General features: G+C 40.1%; 3 protein-coding genes across 10 annotated transcripts in view; 2 read left to right on the top strand and 1 right to left on the bottom strand.

The window, feature by feature from the left end:
• Window positions 1-1,997, top strand: part of LOC111261580 (uncharacterized) — a 3,812-nt gene extending 1,815 nt beyond the window's left edge. The window contains exon 3 of the mRNA XM_022835186.2: window positions 387-1,997. Coding sequence (XP_022690921.1) covers window positions 387-715 — 329 coding nt within the window. The 3' untranslated portion in view covers window positions 716-1,997. The remainder of the gene's footprint in view (window positions 1-386) is intronic.
• A 1,515-nt stretch (window positions 1,998-3,512) lies between these two features.
• Window positions 3,513-23,053, bottom strand: part of LOC111261589 (uncharacterized) — a 37,965-nt gene continuing 18,424 nt past the window's right edge. For 2 of the 6 annotated variants that reach the window (XM_086968768.1, XM_086968757.1), the window contains 4 exons: window positions 7,925-8,023; window positions 4,915-5,263; window positions 4,333-4,704; window positions 3,513-4,094 (listed from right to left, as the gene is read on the bottom strand). In XM_086968768.1, the coding sequence (XP_086824894.1) occupies window positions 5,260-5,263; window positions 7,925-8,023 (103 nt within the window). In that variant the 3' untranslated portion in view covers window positions 3,513-4,094; window positions 4,333-4,704; window positions 4,915-5,259. Of the gene's footprint in view, window positions 4,095-4,332; window positions 4,705-4,914; window positions 5,264-7,924; window positions 8,024-9,193; window positions 9,215-23,053 lie in introns of those variants that run through there. The other 4 variants (XM_086968766.1, XM_086968759.1, XM_086968765.1 and 1 more) reach the window with 4 other exon arrangements.
• The window catches only part of LOC111261559 (CUB and sushi domain-containing protein 1), a 97,061-nt gene continuing 89,919 nt past the window's right edge, over window positions 15,912-23,053 (top strand). For all 3 annotated transcript variants that reach the window (XM_022835156.2, XM_086968748.1, XM_022835166.2), the window contains exon 1: window positions 15,912-16,819. In XM_022835156.2, the coding sequence (XP_022690891.1) occupies window positions 16,684-16,819 (136 nt within the window). In that variant the 5' untranslated portion in view covers window positions 15,912-16,683. The remainder of the gene's footprint in view (window positions 16,820-23,053) is intronic.

A 23,053-nucleotide genomic window follows, 5' to 3' on the forward strand; every position in this document is an offset into this window, starting at 1 on the left:
TATATGTATATATATAGATTGATAGGTGACTCGCTCTCTTCCTACGCTTTTTAAATAATTCCTTTGTCTAAGTAGGTGTTTTTAAAGTAGCCCATGTTGATTGGACCTATTTAAAAAACAGTTTTCAATCACTGATTTTCAGCACTTTTACCTGTCAGTTCCGATTCCATTGATTGATAGTATGTTACATTATATGTGAGTTTGTGTTCGGTTTAGATGCTATTGTGGAGCCGTGGACATCAGGGCACCGTTTAGTTGAAGCAGCGGTAACAATTAACAAACGAATATTAAAGACAATATATTGAATGTGGTCCCCCCCTGAGCTCCCAGATACGACAAGAGTCCTAGGTTTTCACTCAAACAAGTTGTTCGCACTTCGCTTGCAGATTTAATCGATGACGCCCTGAAAAATGACCGCCGCTCGTTAGAACGTCTTGTCCAAGAGCCGATCAATCATTTTCCCGTCCTTGAAGAGGCAACCGCGAGTCAACTTCTTGAACTTCTTCTACGAAACCCCCAACTTCCTGTGTATGGCCAAGTGCGATGGCTGAAGCAGCTGTTAGCAATGTCAACAGGATCTGTTGTGCTTAAGAAGGCTGAATATCGCAAACTAATCGAACCAATGCTTGACCGAACATCGTCGATTTCTGAGCACTGTCTCCGGTTGAGAGGGAAACTTGATCTCCTAATGGGTCCATCCGAAGCTGTCTCGTAGTTTTTAGCTTACATCTAGGTTTGAAATAAATATATATTCAGGGCCATAAAATATTGTTGAGAGTGTATTTTTCTGTCCGCCAGATTCATATGGCAAAAAGCAACTTTTGCATTATTACGCATACTAGGCATGCTTACATAAAACAGGAACATGGGTGTATCTACCTCGATGGTTAGCTAACCTTTAATTATTTATACAAACTGCCCGCTATTCGTTGTACGATATGGAAAAAAATGACTGGCCAAACGGTCGTTTAGTCTATTTCGCTTTCTGAACTTACGCACATTGTGCGGCTGTATCACGCAAATATGTATCCAACATTGACTTGCCCGTGGATATATCACTGAGATAGCTGACAAATAGACAGGACATTTTTCGTGGTGCATCACTTGAAATCGGTGACTAAATATTAGTAAGTACGTTAAGCGTGTCAAGAGCGCTCACTGACGAAATCTAAGATCCGAGGACATTTGCTATCAACGTAACACAGTGGTAGAATAACTTATGAAATTGATGATTATTTTTATTCCAAAATCCACTTCTCAAAATCCAAAATCGACTTTTTAGATTAGCCCTTGCTGTGTCTATGAATTAACGTTTGACCACTTGACGCAGCGCAGTTAAGCATTGTGCGGTTAATAAAAAGTGCTGCTTTTTGACGTTATGTAACACCCTCAATTTTCTACTGGATAGCAGTAATTCCCTCCTCGTTAGGACCAATTAATGAGTATTCTGGTTGCATTAAGTTCAATATTTTCGAGTAATGAATTAAGCTCCATCAGTATACATTATTACTTACAAAGATTTAGTTCTTAAGACAGGAAGGTGTAAGCTAAGTACAAGCGCGGACCATAATGTGCAGCACAGTTGAGAGAGTTTGTCGAAGCAGGCAACTAACATAGTTCAATAAAAATCCCATTTTTCAAGCACAGAACTCCAACTAGCACAAAATAGAGGAAACGCTTCTTGTTACAAAGATGTTCTATCCGCTATGGAAAGAAAAGTTCATTTGAAAAAAAAATGTTAATGTTTTTTAAGGGAACCAATAAATTCAATTTGAACCGAAATGATGGATTAAATGAATTTAGGTTAATGTATATGCTCCAAATCTTGGCTATATACTTTAGATCACAAACAAAGAAGAACATGCATGATGTACGCGAGCTCGAATCTAGAACGAGTGTTGCGTTTGCTCCAATTGATAGGAGATGTGTTTGTTTAATAGAAAATATGTACAAATTCATATGTACAATAAACATTTGAAGTCTATATGACTATGTCATCGGACAGGTGTTTTGTACTTTAGTCGATCTAAGATATTTCCTTAAGACTCAACCCTCTTATTGTATCTATATATTACCTATAACTTTTATTGTTTGGTTGGATTGTTTTATATGTTTAATGGAAACCTTCGGATAAACTAGGAGACTTTCAACGATTTTCTCCGTAATGCATTACTTATAATAAACATTAAAAGAAAAACACTATATACGAAAAAAATACAACATACAAAACCGAACACTAGACTAATAACATAATTGTCCCTTAAACTTTGCTACTACCATTGTTGCAATAAGTCAATTAAATTAAATGTGCAATTTCAACAGTTGAATTAATATAGACATTATTTGTAAGACTTGTAACCCACCCTATGATGCTGGTGTGTACTATGAGCGGTTGAACGAAGTTTTGCCACATAGAGTTAATTTGCTAACATAAAACGGCGCGCAGTACTCATGGTTATCAACACAGGTAACTACTGAAAGGTGCCAAAGGCTTAGTCACTGCTAAAGCGGTCAATTTTTGGTTGTTTTGTATTCGTTTTTCGTTATTTACTGTTTCGGGAAAGTCAATTAATTATTTATCAAATAGAGAAGATGTTCACAAGAATCGCAGGATTCACGAAAATCAACTATGCTTGAAAGGGCCTTTAAAAAGTCGTTTGAAATCGATAAAAGTTTGTAATTAACGATGCTGAATTGGGTCTAGAAAATGTCCCACATATTACATCAATAAAATCTGTAAATATAATAAGCCTTGATACTGACATTTTTAAAGAAGCATAATTTTTTTAGCGGAGAGGATATTCATTGCTTTATTAACTCTTGGAAGCTCACAACTTTCCAGAACATATTTACTGCTAATATAAGAGGAGCTTCTTTTAAATGATGAACGTCTACCGTACTGAAGTAAAGCGTCACCTTAGGGATGAACTGGACCAGTTAAATATTCGAAATGGCATGCCCGCAAGAAGCTATCGCATTCAGGCGGGTGCTTTAATTGCGGATCGAACGTATCTTTATCCGCATATATATCTATATTTATGTTAGTTTCTCAACCGTTCACTATGAGAGTGGAAATTGTGAACTGACGCTTCTCTTGTGTTGAACATTTTTTTTTGAACATTTAAGGTTCCGAAACCTAGAGATATAGATGTTCTATCTAATATATAATAACAAATCTATTTTGAGGTATGGATATATATATGAATGACCTGCAATATTATATCCTGTAAGAAAACCCTAACAGTTTTTAAGGCTATAAGGAAATATAGTCGTATAGTCCGGTAAAAAAAATAAAGATACTTCTAAAGGCTAACGATTTGAGCTGGCTATTCTATGGAACAATGTTCGTGATGCATCCAGAAGAGCGCAGCCCTGATCATGGTTGGGACTACCAAGAACTAATCAAAACCAAAATACTAACAACGCTATTCGCTTACAACCGTTGCTGAATTTAAAGGAGGTACGAATCACATGATTATGAAGATAACTGGAAAGAATAAGGTCTGATAATGTATATATAGTAAACAATTATTTTATTCATTTAGTGAATGCAAAGAGGGCAGGCTTTGAGGTCATTCATTTATTAAGGTCTTGACATTTGATTCCTGTATTTACTAATTCCCATAAACAAATCGATTGGTTCTGCTCCTTTTTTTTATTAAGGTTAACTTAGAGGTTCGTCACAAATGCCTGAGTTTTTATATTTCAAACGCTGTTCAGCTTCAGGTTTTTCTTACGAGTTGTATAGTTGGCACGCATCTTTGAACCTCCGTAGTTGACAGAATAATCTTACTCAAATCAAAGTAGGGTTATTCTGTACTTAACAGAAAACAAAGCCATAAAACCCATACTAATCTTTGGTAAGAGATATACTGTGCAGGGAACTTTGAAAGAAAAAATTACTGATTTTTTGTTTCGGTACTAACAAGAATGAAGTTTGTGAATTGTGTATATGTCCCAACCCATTTAACTAACAGGTACTGTAGTGTTTCCGCTGAGTAGGTTCAGAGTTATATGTACATCTGATCGCCCCCGCTCCCCCGGCGTGCTTTGTACTATTGGCAGCTAGCGACAGCCCAGGCCTGCAAAGACATCTAAGGAACACGGAAGGTAGTCAAAAGTAGACGCAACATTTTAGCTTTTTTGTTGACAGCCAACTATTTAGCAGCTTTCTGATTAGCCTATGTAAAGTGCAGAAGACGAATTTCGTGCAAGCGGTTGGATATAATTTGTTACTGTCATGGTAATTATTAACCTAAATAGGTTTTTATATTTTCGTAACAAGAGCTAGAAACCCAAACATTATTTCTTGAAAAATGTTATTTTACTTACTCGATTTGCTGGGTGATTGTTACCAGAGAGAAACTAACGCTCATCAAATCAGTTGTAATCGGAAACACTTAAATCAGACAGAGAAACTCGCAATTATGATCAAAACATTCAAAAATTCCATGTGACCATATAATAAGCAAATGCCGGCATGTATCTTACGGTGTTCGGCATTTCCTCCAGCTTTTAAAGCCATTATAGCACTTACGAATTTGAAGATGTTTACCTACCAACACTGCTAAGATGATACATCCTGAAGGAAATCAACTCAAATCGAATAATACAACTGCAATGTTATGATGACAATTATAAGATGGGGTTCATTATCGTAGTTTCCAAAACGAATCACGACTCGGCGTACAAGCAGCGACCCCCCTAACAACAGAATATAAAAGTATATAACATGACCGTAAAAGCTTATGTGATATATACATCAAGTTATCATTATTGTTATTACTACGCCACGCAGATTGCTTAGAGCAAAGAGTATGCGCTCAGAGAAATATTGTTCTAAATGGGAACGAATTCAGTAATATCCTGTAAAAAATATACATTCAAAAATAAAGATATTTTCTAAATGAATGCCTTTGCTAGGATCCTCCAGAGGACTTTTTCCGGCCTTGATTCGAATTCGTGGTCTGTGTTACAGTTCCAGATCCTGTTGACGCTTGCGTTGTGGTCATTGTTGACTGCACAGACTGCAATTGCTGGTGTACACTATGGCCGCCACTCTGGCTGGATCGCCCCGTTGGAGGGAGAGTCAATGTATCCACGTGCAGTTTTAGCTCATGTGATATTAGTGCATTCTGCCGCTCGGCCGAAAATGAGCAATAACGACATTTAAATTGGGCCCCTTTAAAATGATGGGTTTCGTGCATCTTTACGTTGGATAGATTATTACTCTTGTATGGACAATGATTACACATCCAGTCACCTGAAATGCGCAATGTGCTTTTATGGTGAATTCGGCGGTGTAATTTATGAGGATCTTTCATATATGTTCTTGATTGATGCTGAAACCTAGAAGCGTTCACATTTTGGCAGTGTATTTATCTTGATATTGAATGAAAATATTACCAAGATATACGTTGAAATACCTTTTCAAGCTGTTATAGAAATGAATGTCTATTCGTAGGCATTAGAGAGACTAAGTAACTCCTTAAAAGGGTTCTCGAAACGATTCATACAACAGTTTGAATCCAAAAGTCAGCACACAGGTCTAAATTACTATTATTACCATCCAAAACTGTGCTTGCATATGGAGAGTTTTTTCTCCATCAATGTCGACCTCTTCAGGGAGCACAAAATCGCTTGTAACCAGATCATTAGTGATTACAGGAACTATGCCAGAACCTCGTGTAGCCATTAGGCATTCTTAAAGCTCCGATAAATTTGAAAATAACCTGGTCAGCGCTATAATTTTGTTTAAGAAATATATTTAACAGAATCCTCGAGAGAACATTATTTCGAAAGGCGGTATGCTCAAAATCGTGATTCCTTACATGTATTTTGATTGCCGTGATTTGCTATGCTTAACTAGTTTGCGATGGGCATTTAAAATTATGGTTCTGGAACCCTTCTTACGTTTAAACCAATAATCTACCCATAAATATCTAATAATGACATATGTATTTTATGCAAAATCAATAGGCTCACGGGCAGAACAAGATTCATCCTTTACATCCCAAAGTTGTTTGTTCCCCATTTCACCATCGGGTGCCAATTACTCTGCTCAACTATCATACCTACTCACACATATTTTCCTCTAGAACTGCGGTCGTCCTTTTGTAAGCTGCACAGATCATAACTAATTGATATTCCCATCAATGCTTAAGTGTTGCTCAACGTTACCCGGTCGATATTACTAATCCTAAATGCAACGTTTGATGTTTTGATACGATATGCAAAGTTACGAAATCTATAATTGCTGAGAATAATTTGTTTAATCGAATGTTTTGTTTCTTCCTTGAAATACTTGTTGTAGGCGCTCTTCTTAATATCCATTACGCGTCTTGAGTAAAAATAAAGCCAGTTCGCCAATTGCCAACCAAAAAGGCCAATGTACTATTAGCTACGAAAGCATTTTCCATCGCACCAATGCGGTATCATAGGTGAATCTAGCAATAGATGGTATTTATTCAATAAGTGCTGTGGTTGTTTTGTAATAGAAAAATTTAGTGGACGTCGTCGTGTAAACTCTAAGCTCTAAGCCTATGTCAATAATATCTCGAAGCAATGCATTTTCTCTTCGGGGCGATGTTTACTTAAGAATTTGTTATACACAACGTCTGAAACAAAATACAGCGTATCGTAAATTAAAACACGTTTTCGTCTTTATATGAGAATAAATTTAAGTACGGTATTCCATACAATGGCGACGGGCGATAGGTAAGAAAAACTAATTTTTAAATTGATCTCAAAACACTCATTGACTCTCTTTTTGTTTTCAGAATGATTGGTCTACCTTCCAATTTGGCCCGTGCAATACTTGTTTTGATTTTTTTTTCGATCTTAATTGGCCATTGCCATAAAAAAATAAAACTTGTAGTTACTAGGCTATGAATAAGCTAACTGAAACCGGCTTAATAGCGACTTGATCGTAAAGTTTGTACTAATAATGAATGATTCTATATACATAGAATAAAACAAATTAAAGGGATACAATACAAGATGCAGCATTTCACCGCATGACACGATCTTAAGAGACTAAAACAGATTAAGTATCGCTAAGATCTTTAAGTGAGCAGATGTTAGTTGTCGTTACATTACCAAAGTAAACAAAGATTCAGTATTTGTTAGAACACTGTGGATTACAAACCATGCTCTAAGCGATCGTATTAAGTTGGATTTATTTTCTATACAGCAGCGGCTTGCTTCATAGTTTGTCTTATTTGCAAGTTGACAGCCTCTGGGTCGGAAGCAGGTTCGTCTTCTTCTAAAAGTCACAGCTTAAACTTACGTGTTTCCTATATATGTCAATATGTTACAAGGAACGTTATCAGCTCGCAAATCTTTGAATAAAACTTGTGAATAAAATCCTTGTCGAAAAATAATTTTAACATACACGGTTGAAGCAGGATGTTTGGGTAGCTATATGGACGCTCTGCTAGTTTACCCGGTCACTGAAACTGTTGTGATATGGATGCGTGTAATCGCGCCAAAAATACAAAGAAAAGGCGATTACTTTATACGTCCGTTTCATAGTTGTAGTAAAGAGATGTAAGTACTGAGAGTCAATATTTAATGTAATCTAGCAGTGATTAAAACATCTGTTTATGAATTTAGAGTTAGCATGAAGATCCCTATTTTTTTTGCCCGCGCAAGATTTCTCAAGATCACCGGCTCAGCAGGAGGCCTGTTTTCGTTGGTGTAATGGGGTCTTATTTCCAGAATATTCACTAAGAATGCAGTCAAAAGAAGCAGCACAAAGCTCAATCGCATAATCAGTCAGGGAAAAATAGTGTACGTTTGGGGAAACGCTTTAGAGGAAGTTAATCAATAGGCCAAGTTTTCCCCTTCAGTATCCTGTCGAAAACCAGGAGCACAAAGGTAGACATAGTAGCCATTATCAAGTGACCCCATTTTGCTTACCCACCTTGCGTAGATTTCTTTCGAAGTACTTGTGCCTGTTCCGGTGACCTTAGTTCTACTGTAAGAGTCTTTTGAAGCCTCAGCAACGTTTCGCGAATCAGGTCTAAAAATAGGAGATCCAATTGGCATACAAAAAAAAAATGTTCACTTTAATAAAGACACATTAATAGTGAAAGCGATTTCACTATATAACTAAGTAAAAATCCTTGCATGTGCTCTGTGTACGGTAGTAGAGTGAACAGCTGAAAGTATTTGTAGGAGTTGTAAATTAAAAAAAACGTGCATACACGTTACGCCAAAAGTAAGGCAAGCCAAAAGAAAGCTATGTAGTGACTGCTTGCTTTAATACATCACGCAGCTCTCAAGTCATTTTCGGAGTCGAATGATTTTTACCTTTTGGAAACCTATTCTTTCACGTTTCTTATTTAATAGATCGCCTTACTTGAAACGTCTATAGCGGGTAAACCATGAAAATTTTATATTTTCCGATAGCGTAATACGCACTTTGATAGTTGTGTCTTGTACAGGTCTGTCAAGCTCAATTTAACATATTACACTCTTTGAACAGTAGAATCAAATAGTATCACATGTTGAAAATATGCATTTTGTCCACGAAGTACTAGAGAAGCCCAGAGGCAGTTAACCCAAATGTATCGATCCGCAGCTAGCTATCTACTTTTTCACGAAGAAAACTTTATTGTGTCCTAATTAAGCATAATAAACAAAATCGGATATCTTGTAAAGGGTCCCTTTTTCGTAAAGGGACCGAACTCGACAGAATAAAGCCACCTGAAAGAATACAAACGTTTTTAGAACGATATTTGCTTCATTTACCAAATTTGTGCTTCTTGTGTAAGTTCCAACAATAACTTAAATAAGACCAGATGAATTTGCAAAATTATTCCAAATCTAACAAACGTTTTTCAGAACGAAACTATCACTCGAAGACAGTTTGCGCACGTTTTTTTATCAGTGCTTAACTATTGTCATACTTTTTTCTATGGTATCAGCTGATACGCTCAACACAGAACGCATTGTGAATGACTAAGTACCGAGACCGTCTAAAATGCATCGAGTGTGTTGCTAGTTCAACAATCGTTTGTGAAGTGAACTAACCAAAGATAACAAAAATTTTTATGTCCATCTCCTGTAAAACCGCAACTCAGTGTCTGGGATAAAAATACTTCAGAGATACTTCGGGCGTTACTAGTACGCGAGTGCCAATTCATTAAGTTTTAGATCTTACAAGCGACAAAATGACAACGCTATCTACCGTTCTTAACTCTATGACATCGCCTGTTAAATTCCTGACAACTTTGGCTGGACAGTACGCTAACGGCGGGCGGTCCAATTCTTTTTCAAAGTTGAACACAATTGACCTTGGGGCATTACATGTAAGTACGTCATCCATGAGTCGTTGAAGTATGCACCTTAATGAAGTTTCATAACGTATTCCATATTAGAATCAAATTCGAATAGCTCTCACAGCACGACAATTCCTTGTGTTCATTCGCACCTCAGTGCTTTCCATACTGCACGCCACTTTGAGGAATAGCAGATCATTGGATTGTGCGAGTAGTCAAATTAAGTCTCTTTTTTTCAAGTTAAATGGACACTTCTGCACTTTTGATTATATAATTCGGTTACGTAACGAGGTAGCTTTTGCGAGGTAAAATTTCTAAACATAGCTACATGTGCACTGTTTCCACAGAACTCAGCTTCCACTTCAAGACCACGCAGTGCCGTATTCGTTGAATTCGATGTCTGTTTCAACAATGTTTCAGCTAAAAGGTCAGCACTGCCAGTTAGATCTTAGATATTCGGTTTTTCGATTTTCTTCGCGCCAGCTAAAGGCGGAAGATCGATGCTACCCCCGTAGCTGCTTCGTACCAACTCGGAAGTGTATGCTAAACAGAAAGAAGTTATTAGGCACAGAGTACGAGGTTCCGCCCGGTAACTTGGTGTGAGCTGTCTGCTCTGCTTCGCTTACGTAAACAATTCTGTATTCGTTAGTTAACAATGCAGCAGGACTCTTCATCTTACCGCGCTTCTCTGTTCCGTACAACCCTAGGCACTGCGGTTACTTCGCGCAATTTACTCTCCAGACTTCAGTATAATTAAGGGAAAAATGCTTTGGCGAACAAACATTGCCACGGCAAGCTAATTGTGCCCGTAGCCTGACAAGCGAGTCGAAGAGACAGAAGTTCGACGTGTTCGAGCTATTCGTGCTTGTTCCATTCATGGCGATTCATCACCTCCCTGATCGAGGGAAAGCTATGCAGTTGTTGCTCGAACATCGATCATCGGCCTGAATAGGATGTTTGCCGGTCCTCTGTAAATGAAATGATTCGTAGAAAAGGTTTGTGCCGTGCGAGCGGTAACGTCTCCATTCGCATTACTCGCTTCGAGACTCCCGTCTTTAGCTGAGCTGACGAGTAATCGTAGGTTCTACTTTAGCCATTCCTTCTTGCATCAGTTCAACATCAACCACCGTAACAGCGGCAATAACAGCAACGGGCGAACCGACGTCCACGTACCCTAGTGGCACAACTCAGCACGCGCAATTCTTATCGAGGCTAGCGCTGGAGTATAGAGTGCCGGTGGTGACGGCGGCGGAGATGGAACGCGATAAGGAGTTAGCGGCAGCTGCGGCAATGATCGTCGTTGCAGCGTCTCGCTCGGATTCCGCTAGTCTCGATGCGACGGGTCGGACATCTCTGTGAGCTCGTTTAATTTTGCTGCTGCCGCTGCTGCTGCTGCTACTGTTGATGCTGTGGAAAGCATAGTTGGTCTCATGTCAGTCTCCAATGTGTTGTAAGTCGTGTGAATGCGCGGTCGGTTCTTAGTTAAGTCATTGTTCACTTAATAGAAAGCACGCGGTGTCGCCCGTTCTGTGCGATTCTTTATGCGCTGCAAAGCAGTGTCCTTTTACGACATACGGATGGTGGAGGCGCGTTAAACCATGAGCTAGGCAGAGCAAGCCAAAATTTGTTCCATCGAGATGTTAATACATGTTTCCGTCCTGTGTTTGCGCCCCCCCGCCCCCTCTTTCACTCTCGGCACTCTAGCGAGACGCTCGTTTGATCAGTAGCGCTTTTTTTCTGTTATCGTTATCGTGCCATTATCAATAATTGTGATAGCAAGTGACCGATATCGTTCCATAGAGACTTCCCTCTAACAGTCACACACACACACATGGATAGCGGGCACGAATCGCTGACATATCTAGCTTTCGCCTGCTCTCCGCATATTTCACTGGTATACCTCGCAGGCGGTCCTATCAGTAGCCCATGGTTATCGTCAGCCTGATTATCAATACGATCTGTCCTCTTAATACTCATCCGCTATCACTGCCGAAGCCACGATTACCCACCAGTCCCACAACGACAACGGCGACATGAGAGCTGCTTACTCAAAGCGATGATGACGATGAGCAAGTAAAGTGTCAATGGTAATGACATCTAGTCACCCTCCGCGTCGAGTCCGCGTCCTGAAAGAGCGTCGCCGGCAGAGTGTCTAGCGAGTTTGATTGCTGACTCGTACCCCGCTCGGCCGGTTCCGACGTATGCGTAAGATTTGCAAACGCGCGCCAGCTGTGAGCCATTTTGATATCGTTTTTCAAAAAAAGGAAAACCAAAAATGCTAAGCAGCTTCATCCACCATTTAGCCGTATGACGGTCGAAAGGCATCAGCAACAGACTACCCTCCGCTGAACGAAGTTGGCGGACGATGACCATGAGGCAATATTACGACAGCTGTCCGATGTTATCCTCACTTTTCTTCACTTGCTTTCTCCATTTTGCGGAAAAAGGTGGGATTTCCTAAAGTGAATGGACTCGACTCTATTGGGAATCGTTTTGCCGTCAAGAGCTTTGCGCTTTGCACTTCGCGCACTAGTGGAGTACAAATCGTAAATAGAAGTCCATATGCTTCCATACACAGACTCATGCGCTCATTCTTACACACGCACGCACGCACGCACACACGCACGCAGACGAATCGAGGCACGTTGAAACGCATCCGGTTTTTATAACATCTTCGATCTGCTGTTTATCGTTGTCCCTGCCCTCTTCCTTTTCCTTTCATCTCCTTTTCTTTCGCGCACCGCTGAATGTCGCTGCCGTTCGGATATAGCTGAAGTTTGATTTGGGATGCGATTCAAATGTTCAAAACGGTCTGAAAAATGATGGGGCAATACCTCCTATTAAACGAGAAATTACAGAATGCAGTAGATGGGTTTGGAAACTGGGCTTGTATTATGCCTGGACGTTATAGGAAAGTATATTGCCTGTGTTCAGTGTCTGTCTTCATGAACATGGGTAGTAATAATAGGTAAAATTCTCTAAAACGAATGATATGAGCTCTTGTAAATAATCAAATTGGTTATTTTCTATCGTACAGTATGTATGTGTGAACTAACTAGATGGCTGTACTAGTTTTGCGTCGTCAATTACGTCTCTTTAGTAAAACGTGAACATAGCGTTTGAGCTCTATACAACATAGAGCTCCTTGAAATCATAAAAAAGTTAGCAGCATTTCCAAAAACCTACAGTTGGGCACTTGGGGGCATTCATGCTTCGGCATAATAAAACAAACATTTGCAAGATATTTGGTTTGATTATTTCTACTGACTTCAATAAGTTAAATTATCTTAGTAAGATTAAATGATTTTAAAAAGATATTTAGGGCTAATCTTAATTCACAAGACGACTCAATATGCCTCGACATACTCGATCAGTATCAGCGAAGTAAACACGCGTCTGCAGCATGCGGACGGACCTCGGCCATTATAAAAGTCCTATATTTTCTTATTTTCGGTTATATAATCAAGTTCTCAATATAATCTACTTCAAATTTTAAATTCCAACGAAATGTAGCACCCTGTACAAGTTGCTTCTTAAACAGTAGATTTTGTTGAGGCTTATTATAGAATAGCTCTCATCATTATGGAGAAATAGTTAGCGTTTTTTTTTTTTGGTGACTTAATGCGCATTTATGCCAATTAAGTCAAGGAAACGGTTTCGCAAACCTAAACGTATTAGCGGTAAATTATAGCGGTAGTTGATATGTTTATATGCGGTAGATGACTTGTTTGATGTCCTTACGAACGGGATCGTCAATATATATATATATATATATATATATATATATCTGTTCGATCAGATCGACCAAATTGAGACAGAAAATATACGCAGGTAACACCTTGTTCGGAGGTGGTGGTGGTTACATCAAAACGTGGTAAACTTTCATGCTTGCCAAACCGTTTTCTGTTTAAGGCCAGACAGAATATTAATCTAAATCAATGGAACGCCCTTGCAGGGCATCTTAGATTTGTTGTACGTAACCATTTTTTCGCTTTCGGAGAAACATCACTAGCATGTAATGTGAAAAGTTTGTAATGTAATGTAAAGTAAAAGAGAATGTTTCACAGGAAACTGTTGTATCTAGTAATCATTCAATGCATCGCGGTTAAAACAGATCTGTGATTGTACGTCCCAGTTTGACAAATTTACGTTCTCTTTAAGTTGAGCAAAAAACTAAACTAAATGTCCATGTTAACTTGATAATATATACGATGCGCTTATCTATAAGACATATTGAAAATAAAGCGTTTTTAGCCCTATTAGCAACGTAAGACGTTCGTTCACATGGTACCGAGGCACGTACCGAGGAAAATCCACAATATTTGCGAAAACAGGTATCATTTGGCTGCATAGCCAACGACCCTGTGACGATTTGCTCTAGGCACATCTTTCCACTCATGAAAAAACCCGAGAACTTAACATCTCTTCTTAAGATCTAACGAACTGTTATCTGGGTGTCTTATACAGCGCGTGAATGAATAACGGACTAAAAATAGTTTTCATCATTTGTTATGGGATCGTTACTGCAGTTAAATACAAAAATTACAAACCGCAAAGCGATAAGCACGAAGTAAAGTTGCAAGAACGAAGCGGGTTAACTTCGATGTTGCTTAAAATAGTGCTTTTGGACAAAGCGTGCTATTATTTCAAAGGACAAAGGCCCGCCCCGAACAGCGTGTAGGAGGCTGACAATAATTCATGTGTGTTTTAGCATTTGTGTTACGACTAAACGAGTTTAATGGAAGCTAGCCTTTGCTCTTTAGTACTTAGTATAAGATGATCTGATTGCCGTGTAGTATCTCTTTGAAGTCTCGTGCTGGTCAAGTTTGCAAAACAGACTCCCAAGGACGCGGCTAATGTCTAAATGTACTCTTGAGATGAAAATCTAAATGCTTACAGAACGAAGTGGTGCCAAGAACAGTAGATTAATTTTGGCAGAAAGTCACTTTATTTCACGAGATGTTGCAATCTGTATCTCGACAACTTAGATACCTCATCTAAACATAGTTTTACCGACGTATAACTGAGGTCGTTAATTCAAGCAGCCCTCTAAGATTGTCGATTTTTACCGAATTTTTTTTGCTTTGTCGTGTTCGTCTTTGTTTTTTTTTTTATCTATTCACACAACACGGGTTAGAGGGGGCGCTCGTTGTACCCTTTACACTGAAAACAGATACGGCAAATATGAACAAACAAAAAAAGTTACTACAATAACTTGGCCCGTCGAAGGCCAGGTTCCGCACTTCCTTTAGGTTTGCTTTATTTTCATCCTCAATAGGTGGTAGCTGCCAGCGATGCAAACCTATGGGGAGACACAAAGTATCTTACATAAAGAAGTGCTAAGAAGTTTCGTAGCGACAGCTAAACATATACATTTCAATGAATTTGGGCCTAAGGTAATACAGAGATGCAGACTGTATGAGGTAATTCAAAGTTGAACTCCTTTTTGACAGGCAAGTGGCCAACGGTCACCCGAGGTGGATATCTTAAAAAACCAAAAGGGAAACCTCTTCAATGTATATCAGGGAATACGATCACGAGCACTGATACGCTTCATTTGTCCCTTTACTTATTCAAACATTAGAAAGATTTTTGCGAATGTTCACGTTCACGAATATACAATTGAGGTCCGATAGCTGATAATATTCATGTATTCTACTATTCGATAGATCATATCGTTGTGTTTAATGTGCGATTCTGAGTCAAACAAGATATCTCATAATGCCACACTTGCACCCCATTCAACCGGCTGGTCACGTCCTTCTCAAAAACTTCTAAAGTTCCATAGCCAACAACCCTCCCACAAGTCAGTCGACTGTGCCCGGTTTTCATGCATCAATTTTGCAATGAAGATATATTTCACATTGTCAAGCAACTATCGACCGGGTACTTTGATCAACTGATTGACTGTCAGCTAATAGAAATCATTACTCGTATTTTTTCCGACCCTTTTATTTCGACTTGAATCGTTCATGTCACGTACCTCGGCTGTAGGCCGTCTATTTGAATTTCCGTAACTAGTTAGCTAATCTCATAGTCTGGGGGATCCTCTGGGCACAGTATCAGATCCAGAGGGAGAATTGATCGCATCAGACAAACGGAGGTGTTTCCACTGTCAAACCGTTGATTCAGAAAAGTACATTCGAATAAAGTGGATTTGTATTACTCTCTCATTGAACCAAACGGCATCGTATGCCGTCGAGTAACGTTAACTGCCCCACGTAGATCGCGTTCAACAAAAAGATCACGACAACGGTGGCAGTGTTCATACGTCTATCATGAAGCCATGGCGCCAACTAGTGCTTGCCATGAACGCCGCGGCCTCGCGTCAGCGAAGTCTAGCCATCGCCAGTGCTACCTCTGCTGCCACAGATCGCGCAATTGAAGCTGGCGATAATACAGCCGTCGTTGTTCGATAGTACACGACGGAATAGATTGGGCCAGTTGCTGGCGCCGTTGCTGCTGCAAAACTCCTGTAGCAGACTTCAGTTACTTCGTCTTCGTTCTTAATCGCTGACTTCATGCCCGTTCTCCTCGCCATCGTCGGGGCTATGGTTGCGCACATCTCTCACAGCGCGCGCGCCGTTCAACGGTTGTCGTGAACGGCCGCCAGTTCCGTTAGGGCCACCGAAATCAACGGATAGCAGAGCCAACAGCAGCTCGCACATCAGCACACCCCTGCATGGCAATCGCCGCAGAAGCAACGACAGCTGTTGTGTATTGGTTTCCACGTGAATTTGTTTCGTTTTGTATATATATATATATATATACATATATATATATATATATATATATTAGTTCATATGTGTTTGCTGTGCGTAAGGCTGTAGTTACTGCTGATATTTTCAAAGCAAACAGCTGACCCTAATATGTACAGGAGAAGGTACTAATGCTATTGAAATTGAGATGAAATTGAAGTGAACTGAGGGAGGCAGGCTGCATGTTTGTGGTTGCGATATTAATGGGGCTGTACAATGTTTTTCATGGCAGAATAGAAACAGGGTGATTGTGTTGGTGTGGTTATTTCTGGATATTGTCTCTATTGCTCATGCTTCCTGAAGAGAAATCGTCTGCGGTTTGATTAGGTGAATGTTTAGTGGACAATGAGCTTACGTTCTCACCGGGGTGCGTTCGAATCTCGCATTTTTCTGTAATTCTCCGTCCTTTGTTGAATAGACGAGTGGTTGAATAAGGTGAAGGAGTGTTATAAAGTGTATGGGAGTTGGGGCTCGGCCTAGAAACGGTGCAGGGGACCAAGCTGAAGTTCGAAAAGTGCAACCGCAGTTAAAACGAAATCAAATGACCTAAGTACCGGCGTCAATGGATAAGCACCAGTGAACTAAGGTGCGAAACCTGCACTGTCCTTTGGGGGCAGTCTGGATACACCCATAGCGATTTAATGGATACGGGTAGAAGTGCGACGATGAGACTCCCCCCCTATCGTGGGGCCGTGGTTCCTCTTTTTGGAAGAAAGAGGGCGCGGAAATTTATTGGATTACTTATCATCGCCTGCGCAGGGACTTCGCTGACTCAAGGTAAATGATAACGGAGCTCATGTAAACAACTGAGCCGTCACCACCCTCGACTACTCATCGTTGCCGATGACCGGATTTGCCTTGATATTGTTCTTCAAAAAATAATTGCAATCATTATGAATCGTTCGGGACCAATGCATAATATCACAGTGCGGAGTGCCGAAAGAAAGAAATGCTACGAACAATCAATAACACATAAAGTAGCACAAAAAACATGATATCTGCAGTTGAAATGTCTCTCATATTTGAAGATCTAAGAAGCCTTTTTATGTACATTTTAGGTACGCATCTGTTCTTTCAGGTACGTACGGGTCCTTTTTGATAGATTCGATTCTTTCAGTGTGTTGAAACAGTCGACATTATTGGGGCTAATTCTATAGCCTTTAACTCGGATGAGGCTGTGAATTACATCGAAAAGTTATGGAAAAAAGAAGCGGGGAATCGAAACAAACGGCATGTAGTGCATGTTTTTTTTAAGCACCGCAAGCTTTATAAAGGCTTACTAGATGGCAAATGTTCAAATGTGGACATGGAAGGATTTAGAAAATTGCACGTTGTTTTTATCCATCTACGTAAATTAGTGATATAGTTCACAGTAGAATTCATACGAAACTGCAGACGAACTGCATAGGCTTACCGGCGGCTTGGCACCCAGCCTGTAATGACATTCGAGACAAATATATCAATGCCGACAACATAAAAAACTAAATGAGAAATTCCATGGCTGACTGTGGAAGATTCGAAGTGCAATTATAGAATTATGTGAAAGTCGTACGAAAACGATAACGGAGGAAGGCGTCGAATTTCCTATGATTGCCGTTACCTATACGGTCGAGCTTCGACTGAGGTCGCCACCAACACGACATCCCGTCAGGTTATTTGTATGTGTTTGTGAGGACCGGCGAAGCAGAGGCTGAAGGCACGCATCAGAGAAAATGAAAAGTTTTAAAAATCGTAACACTTTGCTAGGGCCCCAAACGCTTGGCCACTGCTGGCGCTCCCCCCGTAGTCTACTATGGGCAGGTGATAATAGAGAAAGCACTTTCCTCCTTCAGCGAAGCGCAGAGGCAGCAGTGATGGCGGCGGCGTCGGCGGCCGCCGCCAGCGGTGGCTTTTTGCTTTTTATAATTTTCACCATTCCATGAATCATTCCCTAACTCGTAGGCAAAGCTACGCCCTATTCTCAAGCATTCGCTGGGGTCTGTTTTGCGTAATGCGACGTCGGTTGCCCAGCGGCTTGCCAGTGTCCCGGGGAAAAGTTGCTCCGCAGACGAAGTCGCTTTCCAAAGTGATGTGATCATCATCATCCATACTTCTCTAGGCGTGAAATGTAGCTTCGTTCACGTATGCTTTAATAGATCTACCGAACTGTACCACTACCCTATGAATCAAGCTTTCACTTGCACGCAAGCAATCGAACAGGGCGCCATCTGCTCGGAAATAACAAAGCTAACAAACACATTGAGTAATTCTAGAATGGCTTCTTGCAAAATAGTAGCAAAAAGATCGTAGATGATCAAAAATGAAATTAGTGAGTGTATCTCATAGAGCAAATTTTGGGTGCACTATGTACCGCCTTTTATTTAATTATACAAATTCGCTATTTATTGGATCAACCATTATCATGCACTGGCTAGGTGGTTATGTGTCGTCGTTATATTTCGTATTTCTACATAGAGGGTTAACTTTTTGGATGACCAATAAAGTGAGTGATTCTTTTTTCGCTGTACAATCTTAATTGCGGGATAATAATATATGAAATTTTGCTTAAATGTATGACCTTCAAAACACTTGACACCTATTATAGATTACGCGCATATATATACGTATGTACCATTCACTAACTATTATTAATTATCTCCTTTTTACACAGCAATAGAGTGAAGGTTTGTCATTGAGTGAGATCAACTTACGATCAGAATAGCGATAATGGGAAAGTTTCGTGTATCTTTTTGTTAGTAGCTTAATCTTAACATATCAACGCTCGTGTAACGTTTGTCATAATTTATTAATTATGGATTCAAACGATCCATAAAATTTAACTATTTACAAAAAAGACAATCTGTAGATATAATGGAATCGGATGGAAATGGAGAGTGAATCAGAAAAATTCAGGTAAGGGTTAACAACCAGACTTATCATATCTGAAAATAATTTCCTACCTGCTTACAAAACGGAACCGGTATGGTTTCTAGCCTCTAGTACTAATTACCTGCCATTCATGAAATTGTCGACGACAATGATTACAAGCAATCTTCATTTAATTCTCTACTAGTATAATAGAAATTATAGATGAAATAAATGTTTAGTGAGATAAGAAGGAAGCCCAAAGCTGCCGTAAACGTATTGCAAATTGGCAAAAAAAAAAATGCTGCACCTTCTAGACCTGAAAATATTTACACGGAACCGTACCACTATTGAATAACATTGAACTAATGTTAGCGCTATAGTTAACCGCAGCGTCGCGACAGCTGTTTACTAATACCGGCTGCATGAACACCTAATCTGACCTAACAAGATTCGCTTGAAGGAAAATGTCAGGTTTGTCATGATTCTCTGTTTTTTTTTTTGCTGCTGCATGTGATTCCTTAAAGGGCAAATTACTTGCGTAGTAGAGCCCATTAGTACAATAAAATTATTAGAACATAGGTGTCTAGTATCTACAGAGAAAGCGCGCAATTTGTTTTATGCTGTTCTAAAAACTGTTGATAGACTGATGGTACTTAAGCCAGAGTTCAAATGCTACGGTATGACAATGGTTTAAGAAATAAGCTACAAATCCTGTTAAAATACATTGCCCAACAAGTGATCATATCGAAAGTTTCGGTTCTAAGTGCTGTACAATATATTGATGACAAACTGTCACTTTCGACGCAATGTAATGAAAATGCACGGTTGTAAGAGCTACTGGCCTGTAAAGAAAAACGCACTTTATATCATACAAACAGGGCTCATGGAATAAAGGTGACGACGGTTCAGCGAGGTTCGCGTCACGTGTCCGTTCACTAATGGACCTTTAATGCATAGATGCACCTTTAATAGTCAGTGCTAAGTTTTTTTGTACGCTTCTGTTATATAGCTTTGAATGTGCTGTATGCTTGTTCAGGTCGGAATAAAATAGGCTGTCCTAATTAATTACATATGTACTGGGTCATATATTCAGTACGTCAATGACGACTATGCAGGACAACCAATGACTTCGCTGCTGAAGGGAGCAAGGTCGTCTTTATTATACTCGGTAGCGGTTGCCGAGTCATTTACCCGTTCGACAATAAAGAAATTCGAGCCAAAACGTCCTTCAGAAGGGCGAGTGTATTGAACACTCTCCAATGGCAAAAAGTAGTCCAGAACGACTATGACCGTAACAAGTAACAGACTGAGATGTGGAAACATCTCAGATCTTCCTCGATTTTTACATCGCCCACGGTACCAGAACATAACAAAAGCAATATAACCATAATTCGAACAGTAGCTACAAGCTGAAATAAGCAAAAGATCATTGTCGAATACCTCAACGAGCTAGTACCTCGGAAGCGTCACAAACGAGGTCCACATACACTTCGATAATGAGAAGCCGAATTTCAAGTGGACTTAAATTCGACGTTTTTGTTGTCACCGTTGTTAGTATTGCTGATCCCAATACTACGGCAGCGGGTTTTTTTAGCGTTATTCTACCCCAGACAAACCAGAATTTCCGGCGTGCTTGTTTACCGTGATAGGGATTCAATGAAGACCCTATTTTTCCCGCTAGATCTATATTTAGACGCAAATGACAACAGACCTTCGTTAAGTGCGGACTCAACTTGGCCTTACCGTGCCTATACTGCGCTGATTATGGCTACCACAGATCCATACAGGAAGGGCTTGCACATTGTTTTGAAGTTCGTCTCGTCGATCAGGGCCTGATTATATAAAATTGTCTTTGTCTAATGTGTTGCTTGTTGACGTATATGTAGATACGTCAACACAGATACGTAACGCAGAAACTTGAGCTTGTCTTTTTTCCTCAACGACTCCTGTGAGTCTATGCGTGCGTATTGTGCTGCCTGTCTGCCGCTCCATCGGCGAGTCAGCTACGTCGTCGTTGGCCAGTTGTATTAGTTCGCGTTGCCGTCGTCGTGATGGCTCTTTGGCGTTTCTGGCCTCCTTCTGCTGTTCTGCTTTGGGCCACTAGTGGTGCTGCCGTTAGCGTCGTCAAGATTTCTGCGTCGTCGCTTTTGGCACGTCGGCTGATGACCGAAGGGCTGGTACATATAGGAGCAGGACGGGATAAAGCGGGGCACACGTAAACTTTGTCGCTGTCCGGCAGTTCGTTTCACGAAATAGTAGCATCTTATACGCATGAACGCAACGCAGCGGTGGCGACCGCTTTAATGCCGAGAAAAATCGCATCGTCGTTGCCGTCGAAGTCGTAAGATGCCGTAGAGAAGAATGGGGGTGCTAACCGGCATTGATCCTCGGGAGACAGCGGCTCGTCGAAATTGCATCGAATGGCTTATGGTCAGGACTGTTCGGAAAATAAGGGCATCATGTTGTTTGAATTGAACCGTGTGGTATGTCTGTTTATGCGTGCGTGTGTGTATGTATGTTGTGTGCGGACACGCCATTATTTTACCAAAAAAGAAAAAGTGCTCAGAATATATGGCTATAAAAAGAATGGAACGAGATCTACTCCTAAACTAAGGGGTGATCAGATTTGGGCGGCTTTTTGATTTTTACTTTCTGAGAGTCACGGAAACTGCGGAGAACTACAAGTCAAGGTTTTTCGAATAACCCAAATGTAGATTCAATCTTTAGTTTCCTTAGATGATGGAGGGGGAACTTGAGGACTCGAGAGACACTGGCCTGGCTGCCATTGGGCTGATAACCCGCTCCGTCGTTTATGTCAGTGCTTTAATAAGATTTCGAATCCTTAGAACAGAGTTTTGAGGTCACAGTCTATAGTAAAAGTGACTGTAGGACCATTTGAATACATAGGAATAATTAAGGTATAGGACATTAAGCGAGTGGTCCAACCTTTGATGCGTACATTAGAAAATATTAAGTATAAATATAGTAATAAGCAAAGCATCATATATCAATTGCGTCAGATAACGGCGTCCAGGTATACGGAATATAAGTGCAATCTTGCTTACCCGAATCTGCTGTTCTTTGACTGATTTTGATGACTGATTTTTAAATATAAAAAAGAACGGCAGCTTGCAAAAAATGATCTGTACCTTATTGAGAAAAGGGGTCGATCTTTCCTAATAAATAATTACCCATTTATGCATAATCAATGTGTTTAGACAATCTCGGCATCTATTTTCCATAGAACCCAAACACCAATACCTGCCATGACTCTGATAAATCTAATGAACCATATACTATCAAAAATTGGTACAAGCTTCCAACTAGCCGCCGGTTGGAAAATTAATTTCTTGTATTTCGGGAAGAGATCAGAATAACGATACTCCATGGAGATAAATAGCAGGGGGTTAGTACTTCACCCGTTTGAAGAAAAAACTGATTATTAGCATTACTAAAAATGGCCAGTATCGAAAACACCCGTATGTCAATCTCGCTGCCCTATTACATAATAGATAAGATTCCTATGACCAAGGAGAATAGCTTTTATCCTGCGTCCTGTTGAATTAAACGTAGCGTGACGTTAATGCCGTGATCGAACGTCGCGGTAACAACTGGCTCTCTACGAACAAGACAGAGCAGCTTTTTAGCAAAAGAGAGACAATGAGCATAATTATGATAGCAAATGCAATAACCGTGCTTGCTCGTGTGCTTTGTCTACGCGTTGTCTATACCTCAAACGTCGCCCGTTTGTCTGTAGGAGGTGATACTTATGGTAACATCGTGCAGTTCGAAACACGACGCCGTACGTGCTGCATTAGAAAGCGTACGATGCAGAGTAGTAATTTATAAAGGATAGGATACAGAATGCAGTAACCCATTGAGTAAGATACGCCGGTCAACACTAATGGTTCAAAAAGATGCCTGCTATTTTTGGGCAGTACAGAGCACGTAGTTAACATAGCGCAGCTTTTACGGGAAGTGGGCAAAAGCGCAGCTTTTACGGGAAGTGGGCAAATTTCTAGTTTACAGACATATTGCTTGTAAATTGCCGGGATTATATATCTTAAATTTTTTGTATATACTAAAGATATTTCCAAACAAAACACCCTGTAAATGTTCCATAGTCCTTGTGTGTCTCTGTTTGGAACAATTTCGCACTCGTCC

Source organism: Varroa jacobsoni, unplaced genomic scaffold, assembly GCF_002532875.2.
Source record: "Varroa jacobsoni isolate VJ856 unplaced genomic scaffold, vjacob_1.0 scaffold_62, whole genome shotgun sequence".
NCBI classification, from domain to species: Eukaryota; Metazoa; Arthropoda; class Arachnida; order Mesostigmata; family Varroidae; genus Varroa; species Varroa jacobsoni.